Source organism: Cynocephalus volans, chromosome 11, assembly GCF_027409185.1.
Source record: "Cynocephalus volans isolate mCynVol1 chromosome 11, mCynVol1.pri, whole genome shotgun sequence".
Taxonomy (NCBI): domain Eukaryota; kingdom Metazoa; phylum Chordata; class Mammalia; order Dermoptera; family Cynocephalidae; genus Cynocephalus; species Cynocephalus volans.
Window position 1 is genome coordinate 106,125,854 of NC_084470.1, and position 14,138 is coordinate 106,139,991.

A 14,138-nucleotide genomic window follows, 5' to 3' on the forward strand; every position below is an offset into this window, starting at 1 on the left:
GGAATATATCCTGATCAGCAACTGAATTTCTCATCATGTTGGTCCTGATTCTTTGTTTCTTTGGTACCATTACTGAACACCTACTATTGCAAAGTATGTTACATAAACCTAATAACTAAACTCCACAACCATCCAACTGGGTATGCATTATCCTTTTACAGAAAATATGCCCAACATTATACACCTTGTAAATGGCTGAGGTAGAAATAAACCCCAGGGATATCTTCTCAACGAAGTTCATGCTCTTAACCACTACATAACATCACTGGTATGTCCATTCCCACCGAAGACATCCATGTCACTAAACTCTCCTCCTCTGCATCCTGCTCTAATTCTCTGTTCACCAAGCCACCTGCAAACAATTCAGCTTCCCATTTGGTAAGCCAGAAAGCTATACTTCACATTGTAAATTTAATAAATTTTCTCAGTATAAAAAGGAATATAGACCCAAAACTTAAAATACAAAAATTTTGGGATGGGCAGTTAGCTCAGTTGGTTAAAATGCAATGTTATAACACCAAGGTCAAGGGTTCAGAGCCCCGTACTCGCCAGCCATTAAAAAATAAAATAAAATAAAAAATGGAAAATCATGTATAATGCAGTAACTCTGAGATGCACTTATAATTCTGGCATATTTCTTTCTTCCAACCTTTATCTAAATGCAATAACAATAATATCAATGATAATAACAGCAGGAGCTAGCACTTACTGATATAGTGTCTACTAGGTGCCAGACACTGTTCTAAAGGCATTATATGTGTTCAATTAGTTAAAACTCACAACAATCCAATAAGGTAGGCACTTTTGTTATTCCATTTCACAGGTAAAGAACCTGGAGCATAAAGAAATTAAGTGGCTTCCCAAGGTGACAACTAAAAAATAGTAGAGCTGAGATCTGAGCCCAAGGAGTCTAGATTCAGACTTGGTGTTCTTTACCAAGAAGTTATACTGCCTCTATATTGAATTATGTTATGCAAAAGACAATTACTCCTGTTCCCCATAAAAGCAGAGTCAAATGGCTCAGATAAAGAAGGTAGACAGGGAGTGACTGGACTGAGCCTGTATTTTAATTTTAGAGGCACTCCTCTCTAAGATATTCCCCTACATCCTAAAAAGCTACTCTGGGAGGGCTTTCACTACTGCTTGCCAGAAGACATTACAAACTAATACAACCAAGTCCCCGGGAAATAAAAGAAAACATCTGTCTAAATTATACTAAGAATATGGTGTTAAATTCTTTCCAAAACTTCCTAGTTCTTTCATTACCACAAGTACAAACGTTATAGCAACCTCACGCCAGAAATGACAACAGATGTTTGTCTTTAAATCATCACATATGATTTAATTTAACACTCTAGTAGCCAAAGCTTTATTCTAAGGCCTTCGGCTCAGCTATATTTAGTAAATATAATAAAATCCAATAATTATTGCCTAATACAAGCTAATAAACATATCAACTTAAATGTCAATACACATTCTAAATAAATTTTCTGAAGTATACTGGAATTTTAACTGATGACTTTAACTTATGAACATGAACACAAAGAGAAGAATCTCTCTGATACACCTCAGAAGTTCTAAAAAATGACCAGAATTTTAAAAGCAAATATTGTATATACATAGCACCACCTTCAGATTCTTAAAGTACACCAATATTTCCAGAGAATGAGTGACCCTTGATTGTATATATTTACTAAACAGGCACTGAGTTGCTACTATGCGCAAGCACTGTGATAAAATACTATAGGAAGGGGAATGTATTTTACTGACATATTCTTGCAGTTTTTAATCCACCAGAGCAAGCTGTTCTGCAAACTGCAGGTACCCTTGCTTGCTTGATGCAGGAATCAAAGACTTTGCACCATCATGCAGACTTAAGAAAATTATAATACAGTTTGAATGAACTATTACAAAGTGCACACAAAGTAGAATTACCAATGTCATAACTCAATTCTGGCAGAAAGGGGAGTAGAGTCTCCTTGATGACATACTCTTTCCTCTCAGAGAAGAAGGTAGAAGGGAAAGATGGAAGTGTTCAACAAAGCTAGTACCCACCTTCTCTATTCAAGACTTTCCTACTTAGATGTCCTTTGGGCACTGGCAGTTAAGAATTTACTAAAAAGCCATTTCTCCAGGTTAAACTCGTACATACTATATTTCCTTCTAGTTTATGGTATTTAAGCAGAAAGAATCTAGAGTAGCCAGAAGGATCAATGGCATGATTTAGTAGTCCTATTCAGTTAATAAAAAATTTCTGTAGAGAAAAGTATGCAAGACAGTTTATAGGGAAGTACCAAAATGAAATGTACCAGTAAGAGCCATAAAAAAGAAAAGTTGTGACTTGTCCAAGATAAACTAGCTAGTAACTCATTAGCGCCATAGCTTCTTAGGCTCTTTTGATCATTACAAACAGGTTGGAGACTATGTATAATAGCAATAATACTTCTCTTAAATTAACTGAAGTTAAGAGACAGTGAAAGAAAGATAAATCTAAATCAGGCTAAAGCAACAGCAAAATAATCTTTTCCCACAGGTCAACTATATTCACCACTAACTAAATTCACAAAGACAAAATACCATTAAAGGACAATGAATTACCAGTTCTAGCATTTGCTAAATCCTTCTCCTAGCCCCTTTACATCCTTCTCTTCTTTTGCCCTAAATCTAGAGAAACTCTACTTCCAGGTCTACTAAATGACTGCTTTATGGTTACTATGGGCTTCTCTAACCTTACTCCCAAAACATATCACCAAAGTGATATGTTTACGAGATTTCATTATGAAATGTCAGTCTTTTCTTAACTGATGTTAAAGAAAAAATTATTCTTATGCTTGTTAAAATGGTAAGGAAGACCTTATTTGAGACTGTTGTAATAGGGATATTACAACAGGGAAGGGAGTCCAGGCTCAATTTTAAATGCAGCAAAGACGGCTGGGGATTTATAGCCAAGGAGCCAAGTGAGGGGGTGAGTAGACAGAAAATTATTAAGAGGAGACACTAAGGCTGGGGAGATTCGTGCTAATGGCAGGAGCTATGGTTTGAATGTGTCCCCCAAATTTTATGTGTTGGAAACAATCCCCAATTCAAGTCTTGAGAGGTGGGACCTTTCAAAGGTGATTAGGTCCTCATGTGTGGATTAATGCCATTATCACAGGAGTGGGTTAGTTATCACAGGAGTGAGCTCCTTATAAAAAGGATAAGTTTGGCTCCTTTCCTCTCACTCACTCTCTGGCCAGTGCTCTCTTGCCCTTCTGCCTTCTGCCATGGATGATACAGCAAGAAGTCCCTTACTAGATGTGGGCCACTCAACCCTAGACTTCCCAGCCTCCAGAACTGTAAGAAATAAATCTGTTCTTTATACCCAGTCTGTGGTATTCTGTTACAGCAACACAAAATGAACTACAACAACAGGCCAAGGACTCAGACATCAAAGGTAGGGGATGAAGAACCCGATCAGATATCAAAGGTACTCAAATATCAAGGGTGATATCTTACTAAACTGACTTAGCAGGATTCTTTGCTCAGATTGGACTATGCAGGCCCAACAAGGACAGGATGAGCACAGAAGGCCCAGGTTGGGGAGCAGTAGAGAAGAGGGCTCAGAGGAGCCTAACTCAAGTTTGGTCAAGAGTCTTTGTCATTGGCATTGGCATTTCCTCTTTACCAAACCCTTCTCTCTCAATATGCCAAATAGTGTTTTTATAAATACTATATTAAAAACTCTTTCACAGACCATGGGAAAGCAGGTATGCTATGGGTCAAATCTATCCCCCAAAGGTTCATGCATTGGAAACTTAACCCCTACTTTAACAGTGTTAAGTGGCTGGGAATTCCAATTTTTGTGTTTGAGAGGTAGGGCCTTTAAGAGATGAATGGATCTGAGGACCTTGCCTTAGTGAATGGATTGATCTACTCATGGATTAATAAGCTGATGGTTTAATGGGTGGTCATGGGTGTGGTTCTGATGGCTTTAAAAGGACAGAGAGTGAGAAGGTTTATTCACTCTTGCTCAGCCCATTCTCTCCATGTGACACCCTGGTCACCTGGGGACTCTGTAAAGATCCCACCAAGAAAAAGGCCCTCACCAGATGTGTTCCCTGGACTTGGGGCTACCCAGCTTCTTAAACTGTAAGAAATAAAATCTATTTATTTATAAATTACCTAGTTTCAGGTACTGGTAAAGAAGCAACAGAAAATGGACTAATACAGTCCACTAAATTTAAAAATTGGAGTATTTCTAAAACATGCAGGCACACAGAGAATACAAATCTAATCATGTTGACCCTCTTCTTAAATCCTCCAAAGGGCCACTGCAGCCTCCAGGACCAGTCCTTCCTAAGGCACGCAGGGCCCTGCCCACCCTCTGCCAGGTCCTCTCACTAAATGCTGCCCTCCTCTAGGCTACAGCTCCCCTCCTCCCAAGAGCTCACTCAGCCTTTTGTGCATAATGCTCCTTCAGCCCAATACCCTCTGCTTCTCACCAACTCAACTTTCCACAGAGCTACTTGGCAAAGGAGTACTTATCTTTCAAGTCTGAGTCCAAAGCTTTCTTGAACACCCCATGCTGCCTCCCCTTTCCTTTTCCTTTTTAATTCTGTGTTCTGATGAGCTGGATGACAAGGAACTGTAAGTTTCTACTGCATTTGTTTGTCTCTATGTCTATCTCCCTCTTCAGGCTCTGAGTCACTCCAGAGCAGGGAACAGGTTTCATTTTCCTTTGTATCCCTATCATCTTCAATTGTGGTAAAGAGAATAGAAAAGGAAATAAAAGCAAACCCTCTTTTCAAATTGTGAAAGCAGCACTGCTGATCCCAGAAGGAAAGGTAGCCATGCTAAACATATTACCATATCCTTTACAGATAGTTCACTAAAAAGTTTCTCAGCTTCTAATCTGTTTACTACCTAATCTGATACTGTGATCAAAACAGTATTGAATAATACTTTCTCGGAAGAAAGATTCTAACCAAAGGCACCATATGGTGAACTCCCTCTTCCCCCAATATGTTTAACCATATAAAGCTGGAAAAGAAAGGGGAAGAACATGAAATTCCTCATTACCGCTTCTTCTATCTTGCACCACACAAGTGCCACATACATGTACCTTATTACCTCCAAACCAGACAATTCTGTGATATTTTCAACTATTGTTATCACTTATGAAAGGACTAATTCATCAATCCTCCCACCCCACTTTCTATACTATTACCATCAACTGCAATTCTTTTTGTTTTAATCAAAATATGAGATTTATTACAATGTAATCATCATCATCATCACATAAGTCAGTGTTTTTCAAAGCCTACTCAGTGGATACCTGCATCTGAATTATCTAAAGGTGTGGGGAAAGAAAAATTCCTGCACCTCATTGAGCAAGAACATGTGATAGGAAGGAGCAGGGGAATGTGAATTTGAAACAATCTCCCTAGATGGTTCATAAACACACTATATTTGAGAATAAATAAATAAAATAAATCTCGATTTGTTAAATTGTTAAGTACCAAAAAATATGCCAAATACTATACTAGGTCATACAGGATATACAGAAAGTCTATTATATATATATATATATAATGTCAGAAGTAGTCCATGGCATCAAAGTATTTTCAATGGTTGGGAAGAAAAAAGTTTACACAAATAACAGTTAGAGAACAATCCTAAACTCCATGGTGTAGAATGGTTTCAGAACTTTAGACATCTATAAAATATTTAAGTATGAATCCCCATAGGAATACTGACACAAATTCCATATGAATTACTTTACAAATAGATTATGTGCATTAAAAAACATAATATAAAAAGATGAAAAATAAACTCTAATGGTACAAACTTTTCAGTGATTAGTAAAACATTATTAATATTACACAATATAAAGGAATGCTTCTTGATTTTTTAACGTTTGGCTTAATTTGTCATACAGAGAATTGAAGAACTGACTAAGTTCAGTTTATGTTGATACTTGATTTCAATGAATATCATGGCTAAAGAAAGTTCCTCATAAAAATGGAAGTAGTAGATAACCATATGCACTTATTTAATTGATGTTCATATTTTAATCTACCCACTGATTGCATGAAAATTTTTGTAAAAGTTCTATCAGTAGATTTCCACCTTCCCTGATGACAATCATCTATTCCTGAAAATGAATTATTTTAATAATTGTAACAAATGGTTTCCGAAATCTACTAAGAGTTTTGAAATGGAAGATTTATAAACAGTTAGAAACACTGTGCACATTTTTAAGTGTGCAAATATGATAATTTCAGAAATGACATGTTTTAGGGCAATAAAATCATGTAAGTATGGAAATTTCTGAACACCCATTTTCAAACGGCTTATTCCAGTCTTTCCGCAGGCAAGATATTGGGAGGGGTCCTACAAAATAAAACACTTTTTAAAAATACATTGCTGAGCTGAAAGAAAATAAGAGAGACATCCAAGGACAAAGTAAAAACAAACAAACAAACATAAAGAAACAAACAAACACCAGCTAAAAGTTACTACATAAGCCAGAAGTACCCTGGGATCAAATATTAAGCCTTGTACTCACTACAAAGTGGGAGAGCTTAACCTATAACTTCCTTATTGAGCCAAGGAGACTAAAGTGTTCCACATCAATAGGGGTTCCCAGCAGGAGTAAACACAAATCCTCTCTGGAGAAAGTCATCCTCAATTTAGATCTCCAAGTTTCACAAAGATAAAAATCAGCAAATAGGAATTCACTATCAAAGAGCAGCACATACAAAAAGAAACCACCACAGTGAACAAGAACTGGCAGGCACAAACAGTAAATCCAATCCCCAGTGACTTCAGGTAATGGAATTACCAGAATCAGAATATAAATCTATATATTAAATGTTTAAGGAAATAAAGATGAAATCATAAAAATAAATAACAACCAAGAGATTATTTTGAAAGGCCAGACTGGTTTGAAAGAAAAATCTTAGAACTTTTAACAATTAAAAATAGAATTGATGAATTAAAAATTCAACAAATGGGGAAAGAGAAGAGCAGAGGATAAGTCCAATGCTCTAATTTTGGGGGGACAGCCAGAAGGACTGGTTTGGGATAATGATGGACCTGGCATACTCTAGATGTCACTACAAAATAATCGACAAAACACATAGGAAGAGAACAAAGAGGATAAGTACAAAAGAACTACAAGACAGAAAACAATTAACAAAATGGCAATAGTAAGTCCTTCCCTATCACTAATTACATTAAATGTAAATGGATTTAAAAATCCCAATCAAAAGACATACAGTGGTTGAATGGATTAAAAAAATAAAATCCAACTATATGTAGTGAGTCTACATAAGACTCACGTCAGATTTAAGGACACACACAGGCTGAAAGTAAAAGGATGGAAAAAGACATTCCATGCAAACTGTAACCAAAGGAGAGTAGGGGCCACAATACCTATATCAAATAAACCAGAAGTCAAAAACTATCAAAAAAGACAAAGAAGGACATTAAGTAATGATAAAAGGGTCAATTCATAAGAAAGACAGAACAATTGTAAATAAACAAGCACCCAACATCAGAGCAGCTAAATATATGAAGCAGACACTGACAACAGTGAAGACAGAAATAGATAAGTAACATGATAGTAACAAGACTTCAACATTCTACATTCAATGATGGATGGACATACAGACAGAAAATCAATAAGAAAGCAGAGAATGTGAACACCACCATAGATCAGATGGACCTAACAGATGTATACAGAACATTTCACACAATAGCAACATGGTATACATTCTTCTCAAGCACACATGGAACATTCTCCAGGATAGGTAATAAGTTTTATCACAAAGCAAGTCTTGTTAACAAACTTAAGATTGAAATCATACCAAGTATCTTTTCAGATGACAACAGAATGAAACTAGAAATTAACGGCAGAAGGAAAAATGAAAAACCTGCAAATATATGGAAATTAAAAAACATACTCTTGAACAACCAATGGGTCAAGAAGAAACCAAAGGGGAAATTAGAAAAGATCTTAAGACAAATGAAAACAAAAACACAACATACCAAAACTTATGAAATGCGGCACTAAGAGGCATGTTTATAGAGACTTTATTAAAAAAATACCTAAATTAAAAAAGGAGAAAGATCTCAAATAAATAACCTAACTCTACACCTCAAGGACTAGAAAAAGAAAAACTAAGCCCATAGTTAGCAGAAAGAAATTAAAACTAGAGCAGAAACAAATAAAGGAGAGAATTTTAAAAAATAGAAAAAAAACAATGAAAGGTTTTTAAAAAGATGAACAAATTGAAAAACATTTAGCTAGACTAACTAAGAAGAAAAGGGACTCAAATAGATAAAATCAGAAATGAAAGAAATATTGTAATGGATGCCACATAAATAAAAAGGATTATGAGACTATCATGAATAATGACATGCCAACAAATTGGACAACATAAAAGAAATGAATAAATTCCTGGAAACATATAACCTACTATGATGGCTAATTTTATGTGACAATTTGGCTGGGCTAAGGGAAGCTCAGATAGCTGCTAAAACTTTGTTTCTGGGTATGTCTGTGAGGGTGTTTCAAGAAAAGATTAGCATTTCAATCACTAAACTAAACAAAGAATATGCCCTCAACAATTTGCACAGGCTCATTTGATCCACTGAGAGCCCAACTAGAACAAAAAAGCAGGGAATGTGCAAATTATGTCTCTCTGGAGCAAGGACATCCATCTTCTCCTGCCCTCAGATACCTGAGCTCCTGGTTCTTGGGCCTTTGGACTCAGACTGATTTTACCACTGGCTTTGCTGGTTCTCCAGCTTGGAGACAGCATATTATAGGACTTTTCTACCTCCATGATTGCATGAAACAATTCCCATAGTAAATCTCTTATATGTCTCTCTCTATATATATCCTATTGGTTCTGTTTCTGTGGAGAACTCTAATAAACCTACCAAGACTAAATTATGAAGAAACAGAAAATCTAAACAGATTTATACCTAGTATGGAGATTGAATCAGTAATCAAAAACCTTCAAACAAAGAAAAGCCCAAGATCAGATGGCTTCACTGGTAAATTCTACCAAACATTTATAGAATTAACACCAATCCTTTTCAAACTCTTCCAAAAAAACTGAAGAAAAGGGAACACTTTCTAACTCATTTAATGAGGGCAACACTACCTTAAGATCAAAGCCAGAAAAATACACAAGGAAAGAAAACTACAGGCCAATACTCCTAATGAATATAGATGCAAAAATCCTCCCCCCACAAAAAAACCTAGCAAACCAAATTCAACAGCACATTAAAAGGATCATATACCATGACCAAGTGGGATTTACCCCAGAGATACAAGGATTGTTCCAAAAAAAATCAATCAATCAATGTGATACACCACATTAACAGAAGGAAGATAAAAATCACATGATCTGAACAGATACAGAAAAAACATTTGACAAAATTCAACACCTTTTCATGAATAAAAACACTCAATGAAACAAGAATAGAAAGAAATTACCTCAACACAATAAAGACAATATATGAAAAGCCCACAGCAAACATTACACTTAACAAAAGCAGAAAACAAAGCTTTACCTTTAAGATCTGGAACAAGGCAAGATGCCCATTCTCGGCACTTCTATACAACACAGAATAAAAGCTGAACTAAAGGATTTTGAATCTAACCAAATTCAACTCTAAAACATCCCAAGTAGTCAAATCGATTTTCTTTATGTTGGTCAAAATTTCATCACAGTAAGCTAGCCAGGGCATTTTGGATCCATAAAAATTAGCATAACCATTGTAAAAAAAAAAAATCGTCTTGTTTCACTGAAAAGCACATAAGAATTATGGTTATATACTGCCTATACCCATGCTGGAATTATCCAAGAAGAATCTAACATAAGAAAAAAAATCTCTCAAATACACATTCTTTTTCTAGACTTATTCTTTACAACCTAAAAATCAAACACATTTTGCAGAGATTCTGTTATCTGAAACATGTCTTTTCTACACTGCTAAGTGTTCACTGCCTTAAAAGTTAATCATTGGTTATTCGATCGTATTTAGCCAGTTGAGGCCTATTAACAAGGCACACACAAATTCTTCATCTAAGAAAACACTCTTGAAAAAGTACACACAATGTTCTCAAAGAAAAGCAATTCTTTGTCACTCTACTTTGTATAGTATGGTAGCAGTATCTAAGAGATCAACACTATCATGGTCCCCTTTTGAATTTTTAAATGTATCTTGAATATATATTAGTGACATTGGGAAGGGCAGCTATTACATATTCCCAAGCATACAAAATCCAAATACGTTACATGTATGACCAATGAAATTTTTATATTAACTGACAACTAGAATACAAAGATGGCTTTTTAAATTACTGCATTTGTTGATTTTAATTTCTAAGGGTAATAAAATGTTTTCAGTCATTATCCTCGAAATTCCAAAGAACTTAGAAGCCTTTAGTAGTGATATGAATATAAAACTTTCATAACTATTTTAAAAAATATGTCACTTAATTGAAAATGACTACAAACAAATGTACACTTTGACTGCCATACTGGCATTAATACATTAGCTAACAAGCAGCTTCATTACTTTATTTCATCGATGAGAGGTAAGTAAAAATGGATAATGCCATTTACTACCAACCAGAGAATAGAGACACCAATGGTGATTTAACAGCAATCAATTATGGTCCCTTTGATAAATATATGTAACACTTATAAACCAATTTAGCCCTATGTTACACACGGTCTCCTACTGTACACTGTTTGAGATGATTTTCATCTCTTCTGTAAGCTCCTTGAAGGGAGAGTCTTATCTTAAATATACTTCTATATCCCCTTTCAGCTCAAAAACAGAGCTGAGTTCATACTTATTGGTTAATTAACAGCCGTGGTATAATAGATATTTTCCATGGCAATTAGAAGAAAATTAGGATGTGGGTAAAATAAGCTAAATGACGATATAGTTATGTACAACACAATAAGTGACAAAACCATAAAAGTGACTTTGAAATAAAATGTTCAGAAACAGAGCAAATGAGTTTATACAGCAAAATCATTTTCAGAAAATTTACCACACTGTTATTGCTTAGCTATAAAATCCTTTTTTGTTTTTTTATGTGCAATGCTGTTTTATACTATTCCTTGATGCATATTTCTATAATACTATCTCATGTCTGTTTAAAGCACCTTGTTCACAGAAGTATAAGAAGAGCTGTACTATTCTAAATCCAAAAGAAAACAAAAACAATATTTTTCCACTCTTCCTAGATTAATCTTCCAAGGTTAACACACCCAGCATTTTGCTAATAAAAACAAAGGTCACCAAATGTCTTTTCATTCACGCACCTGAATGACAGGAATCTTTTAAAAGAGTTGTTAGATAAATCTTGTGCCAACTTGGCTTTAAAAAATCAACTTCAATCAAATTTTTCATCTTTTTCTCTGCCCTTTTTCAATCTCTCAATCAAAACTATGCATCAGTGGTTGACAGGGGTCTAGGATTCAGAGGAAGGGAATGCAAAGGAGCATAAGGAAATTTGGGGGGGGATGATGAAAATATTCTTTATTGTAATTGTGGTGGTAGTTACACAGGTATAAACAGTTGTCAAACTCATCAAACTGAATTAGTGAATTTTATTGTACGCAAATTATTCCTCAGTAAAGCTTCTAAAAAATTATATACCAATATATTTTTTAAGTAACAGTTATGATACAAATTATCATTTATGAAAGCAGCAGCCTTACACTATCATTACCACTTTAAATGCAGGACACTAGAGAAGACAAAAGCATACTCTAAAACATCATCATGGTCTTCTAACGATGTTCTCGTCTCTTACCAGAATTTCTTCTCCCTTCATATAATTATATTAAGTTTTTGTGCTCCCCCACTCTCCGAGATTAAATAATCTGTTTATACCCCCCTCCAACATTTCAGAAGTGAGCTTCCCTCTCATACCTTTTGTCTAAGAACGCCAAAGCACTTCATTACTTTATTTTCCAACCCTATGAAGTCACCGGTACCTCAAGAGCTGGAGGGCTGATGAGTTAACTAGACAAGCAGAGAGCTCTGGACAGCCAACCAAAACTTAGTGTCCCTCTAGCTCCTTAAACCCAGTCGGAAAATCAGTCGAGGCCCTATCTACAGTTCATGAGAAGGGTTTTTTGGTTTTTTGTTTTTTTAAAAAAAGCAACAACAAAAATCCTTTCCCAGAAGAGAACTTGCACACACACACACACAACTGTACTTTTCAGAAGGCGGAAACACAACTGGTCTTGTTCTCTTAGATTCAAGAGTTTAAACTCCAGGGACATCAGCATCTTGATAAAAACTCCTGAGGGCAATTTGATCAAAGAGACAGAAAATCCTTCCTTGAAAGAAAGGCACCTTGTGACACTCTGAGGAGGAGAGATGTCTAAAGTAAAACCTGCCCTGAATCATTACCACTGAAATGAGGAAGAGGATAAAAAGCCTTCAGCTTCATAGGGCTTTTAAACGTTTTGCTGTGACCCCAGGGCCACGCAAGCTGTCCGCGAATTCTTCCACTCACGCCTGCTGAGGAGCACCCCAGCAGCACAGGCTCATGCACGCGCGCACATCTCCGCTTCCATCTCCGTCCTTTCCCCTTTGGTGCCCATGACCCAAAATGTGGACACAGCGTTACAAAAAGCAAAGTCATGGGGCAATGCGGGGGGAAGGGTGCAAAGGACTGAAAGATCCAGAAAAGCAAGGCTGGAAGGGGAGGCTGGCTGGTCTGCTATCGTGAAGCAAATACTCGTTCGGGTGGGGATAGGGACTGCAGCGGCAGAAATAAAGCAACCCGGGATGCCCACTCTGCCACTCCGTCTGCTCTCTGCCCCGCATCGTCGGTCCTCTCCTGGAGGACCACCTCCGAGCGAGGGCGCCGCTTACAGCCCCCCGCCCTCGCCCTCACCCTCGAGGGAAAGACGCGAAATGGGGTCGGAATGAAGAATAGGGCTGAGCGTTGGGTGACGGTCACGCCGGGCTCCGGTGGGGGACCCTGCCACGGGGGACCGCGCGGAGGGACGGGGGACAGCCCAGCGAGGGCGAAGCGGGCTCCGACGAGGGTCGGTCCCCCCCGCCCCCGGGGCGGCTCCGGCTACTCACGTTCTCTGTGTCCCGCTCGTTCACCGTCGGCAATGGCGTCCGGGCCGACATTTTGTACGGGCGGCGGGGTCGGGCCGGGGTCTCGCCGGCCCGGCCGGGGTGCGGGCCCCGGGGGCGAGAGGAAGGGGGCGCAGACGCGAGCACAAGGCCGGGCCGGGGCGAGCGGCTCCCGCAGGCCGCGGGGCGGTGCAACAAGCGGTCCCGGCGGCGGAGAGGGGGAAGAGGACGCGGAGGAAGAGGAGGGGGAGCCGCTGCCCGCGGCGGCGCCGCCGGGGGACGCGGGCCGGAGCGAGGGAGGGCTCCGGGCGAGGGCGGTTGCCCGGCGAGGCCGGCGGGATGTGGCGCCGAGGGCTGGGAGCGGGGAAGGGGCGCCGGGGGGCGGCGTCCGAGCCCCGCTAGGCTCTGCGGGCCATGGCTGAAGGTGAGCCCGGCGCCTCAAATCACTGCCTGCCTCGTCCCAGCCGGCGCGGCTCGGCGCCGGGAGCCGTGGCCCTGACAGCGCCGCCGCGCCGCGCCGCGCCCCGCCTCAGGTGTGCGGCGCAGCCCGGCCCCGCCGCAGCCACGCGCGCGGCCCAGCAGCGGCAGCGCCCCGCTCCCCGAGCCCCCGGCGCGCGCGTCCGGCTCGGCCGCCGCCGCCGCCCCAGCCGGGAAGAGCGGCCCGAGCGGGCTGCGCGGATCGGCGGGCGCGGCACGCAGCGCCCAGAGGCACTGGGCGGCCGCCGGGTGGGCGGGCGCCCGCCGCGGGCCTCTCCATTCATCCCCTCATTAGCCATGCGGGGCCGCCTCCGCCGCGCAGCCCCAGCTCGCCTGCCCGAGTTTATTTTTGTTTCTCGCCCCACCCGCGGAGTTTACGGTCGTCTAAGAGCCTCTGGTGGTTTTATGTTTATTCGTGTTTGGTTTTGGCTGGGTTGGAGTGAGAGGGAGCTGATGCAAATAAGTGGCTTTTGGGTTTTTTTGGTACATTTCATTGGGGAAGAATTGGGTACGATCCTACACTGGATCCTACGTCTCCTCTCTCC

At 39.6% G+C, this 14,138-nt stretch overlaps 1 protein-coding gene across 7 annotated transcripts in view; it reads right to left on the bottom strand.

The window, feature by feature from the left end:
- MARK1 (microtubule affinity regulating kinase 1) overlaps positions 1 to 13,619 on the bottom strand; it is a 124,963-nt gene extending 111,344 nt beyond the window's left edge. For all 7 annotated transcript variants that reach the window (XR_010024864.1, XR_010024863.1, XM_063113731.1 and 4 more), the window contains exon 1: positions 13,120 to 13,619. Coding sequence is in view for 5 of the 7 variants with exons in the window: in XM_063113731.1 (XP_062969801.1) it covers positions 13,120 to 13,170 (51 nt within the window). In the remaining 2 variants the exon portion in view is untranslated. The remainder of the gene's footprint in view (positions 1 to 13,119) is intronic.
- Positions 13,620 to 14,138: the final 519 nt, after the last annotated feature.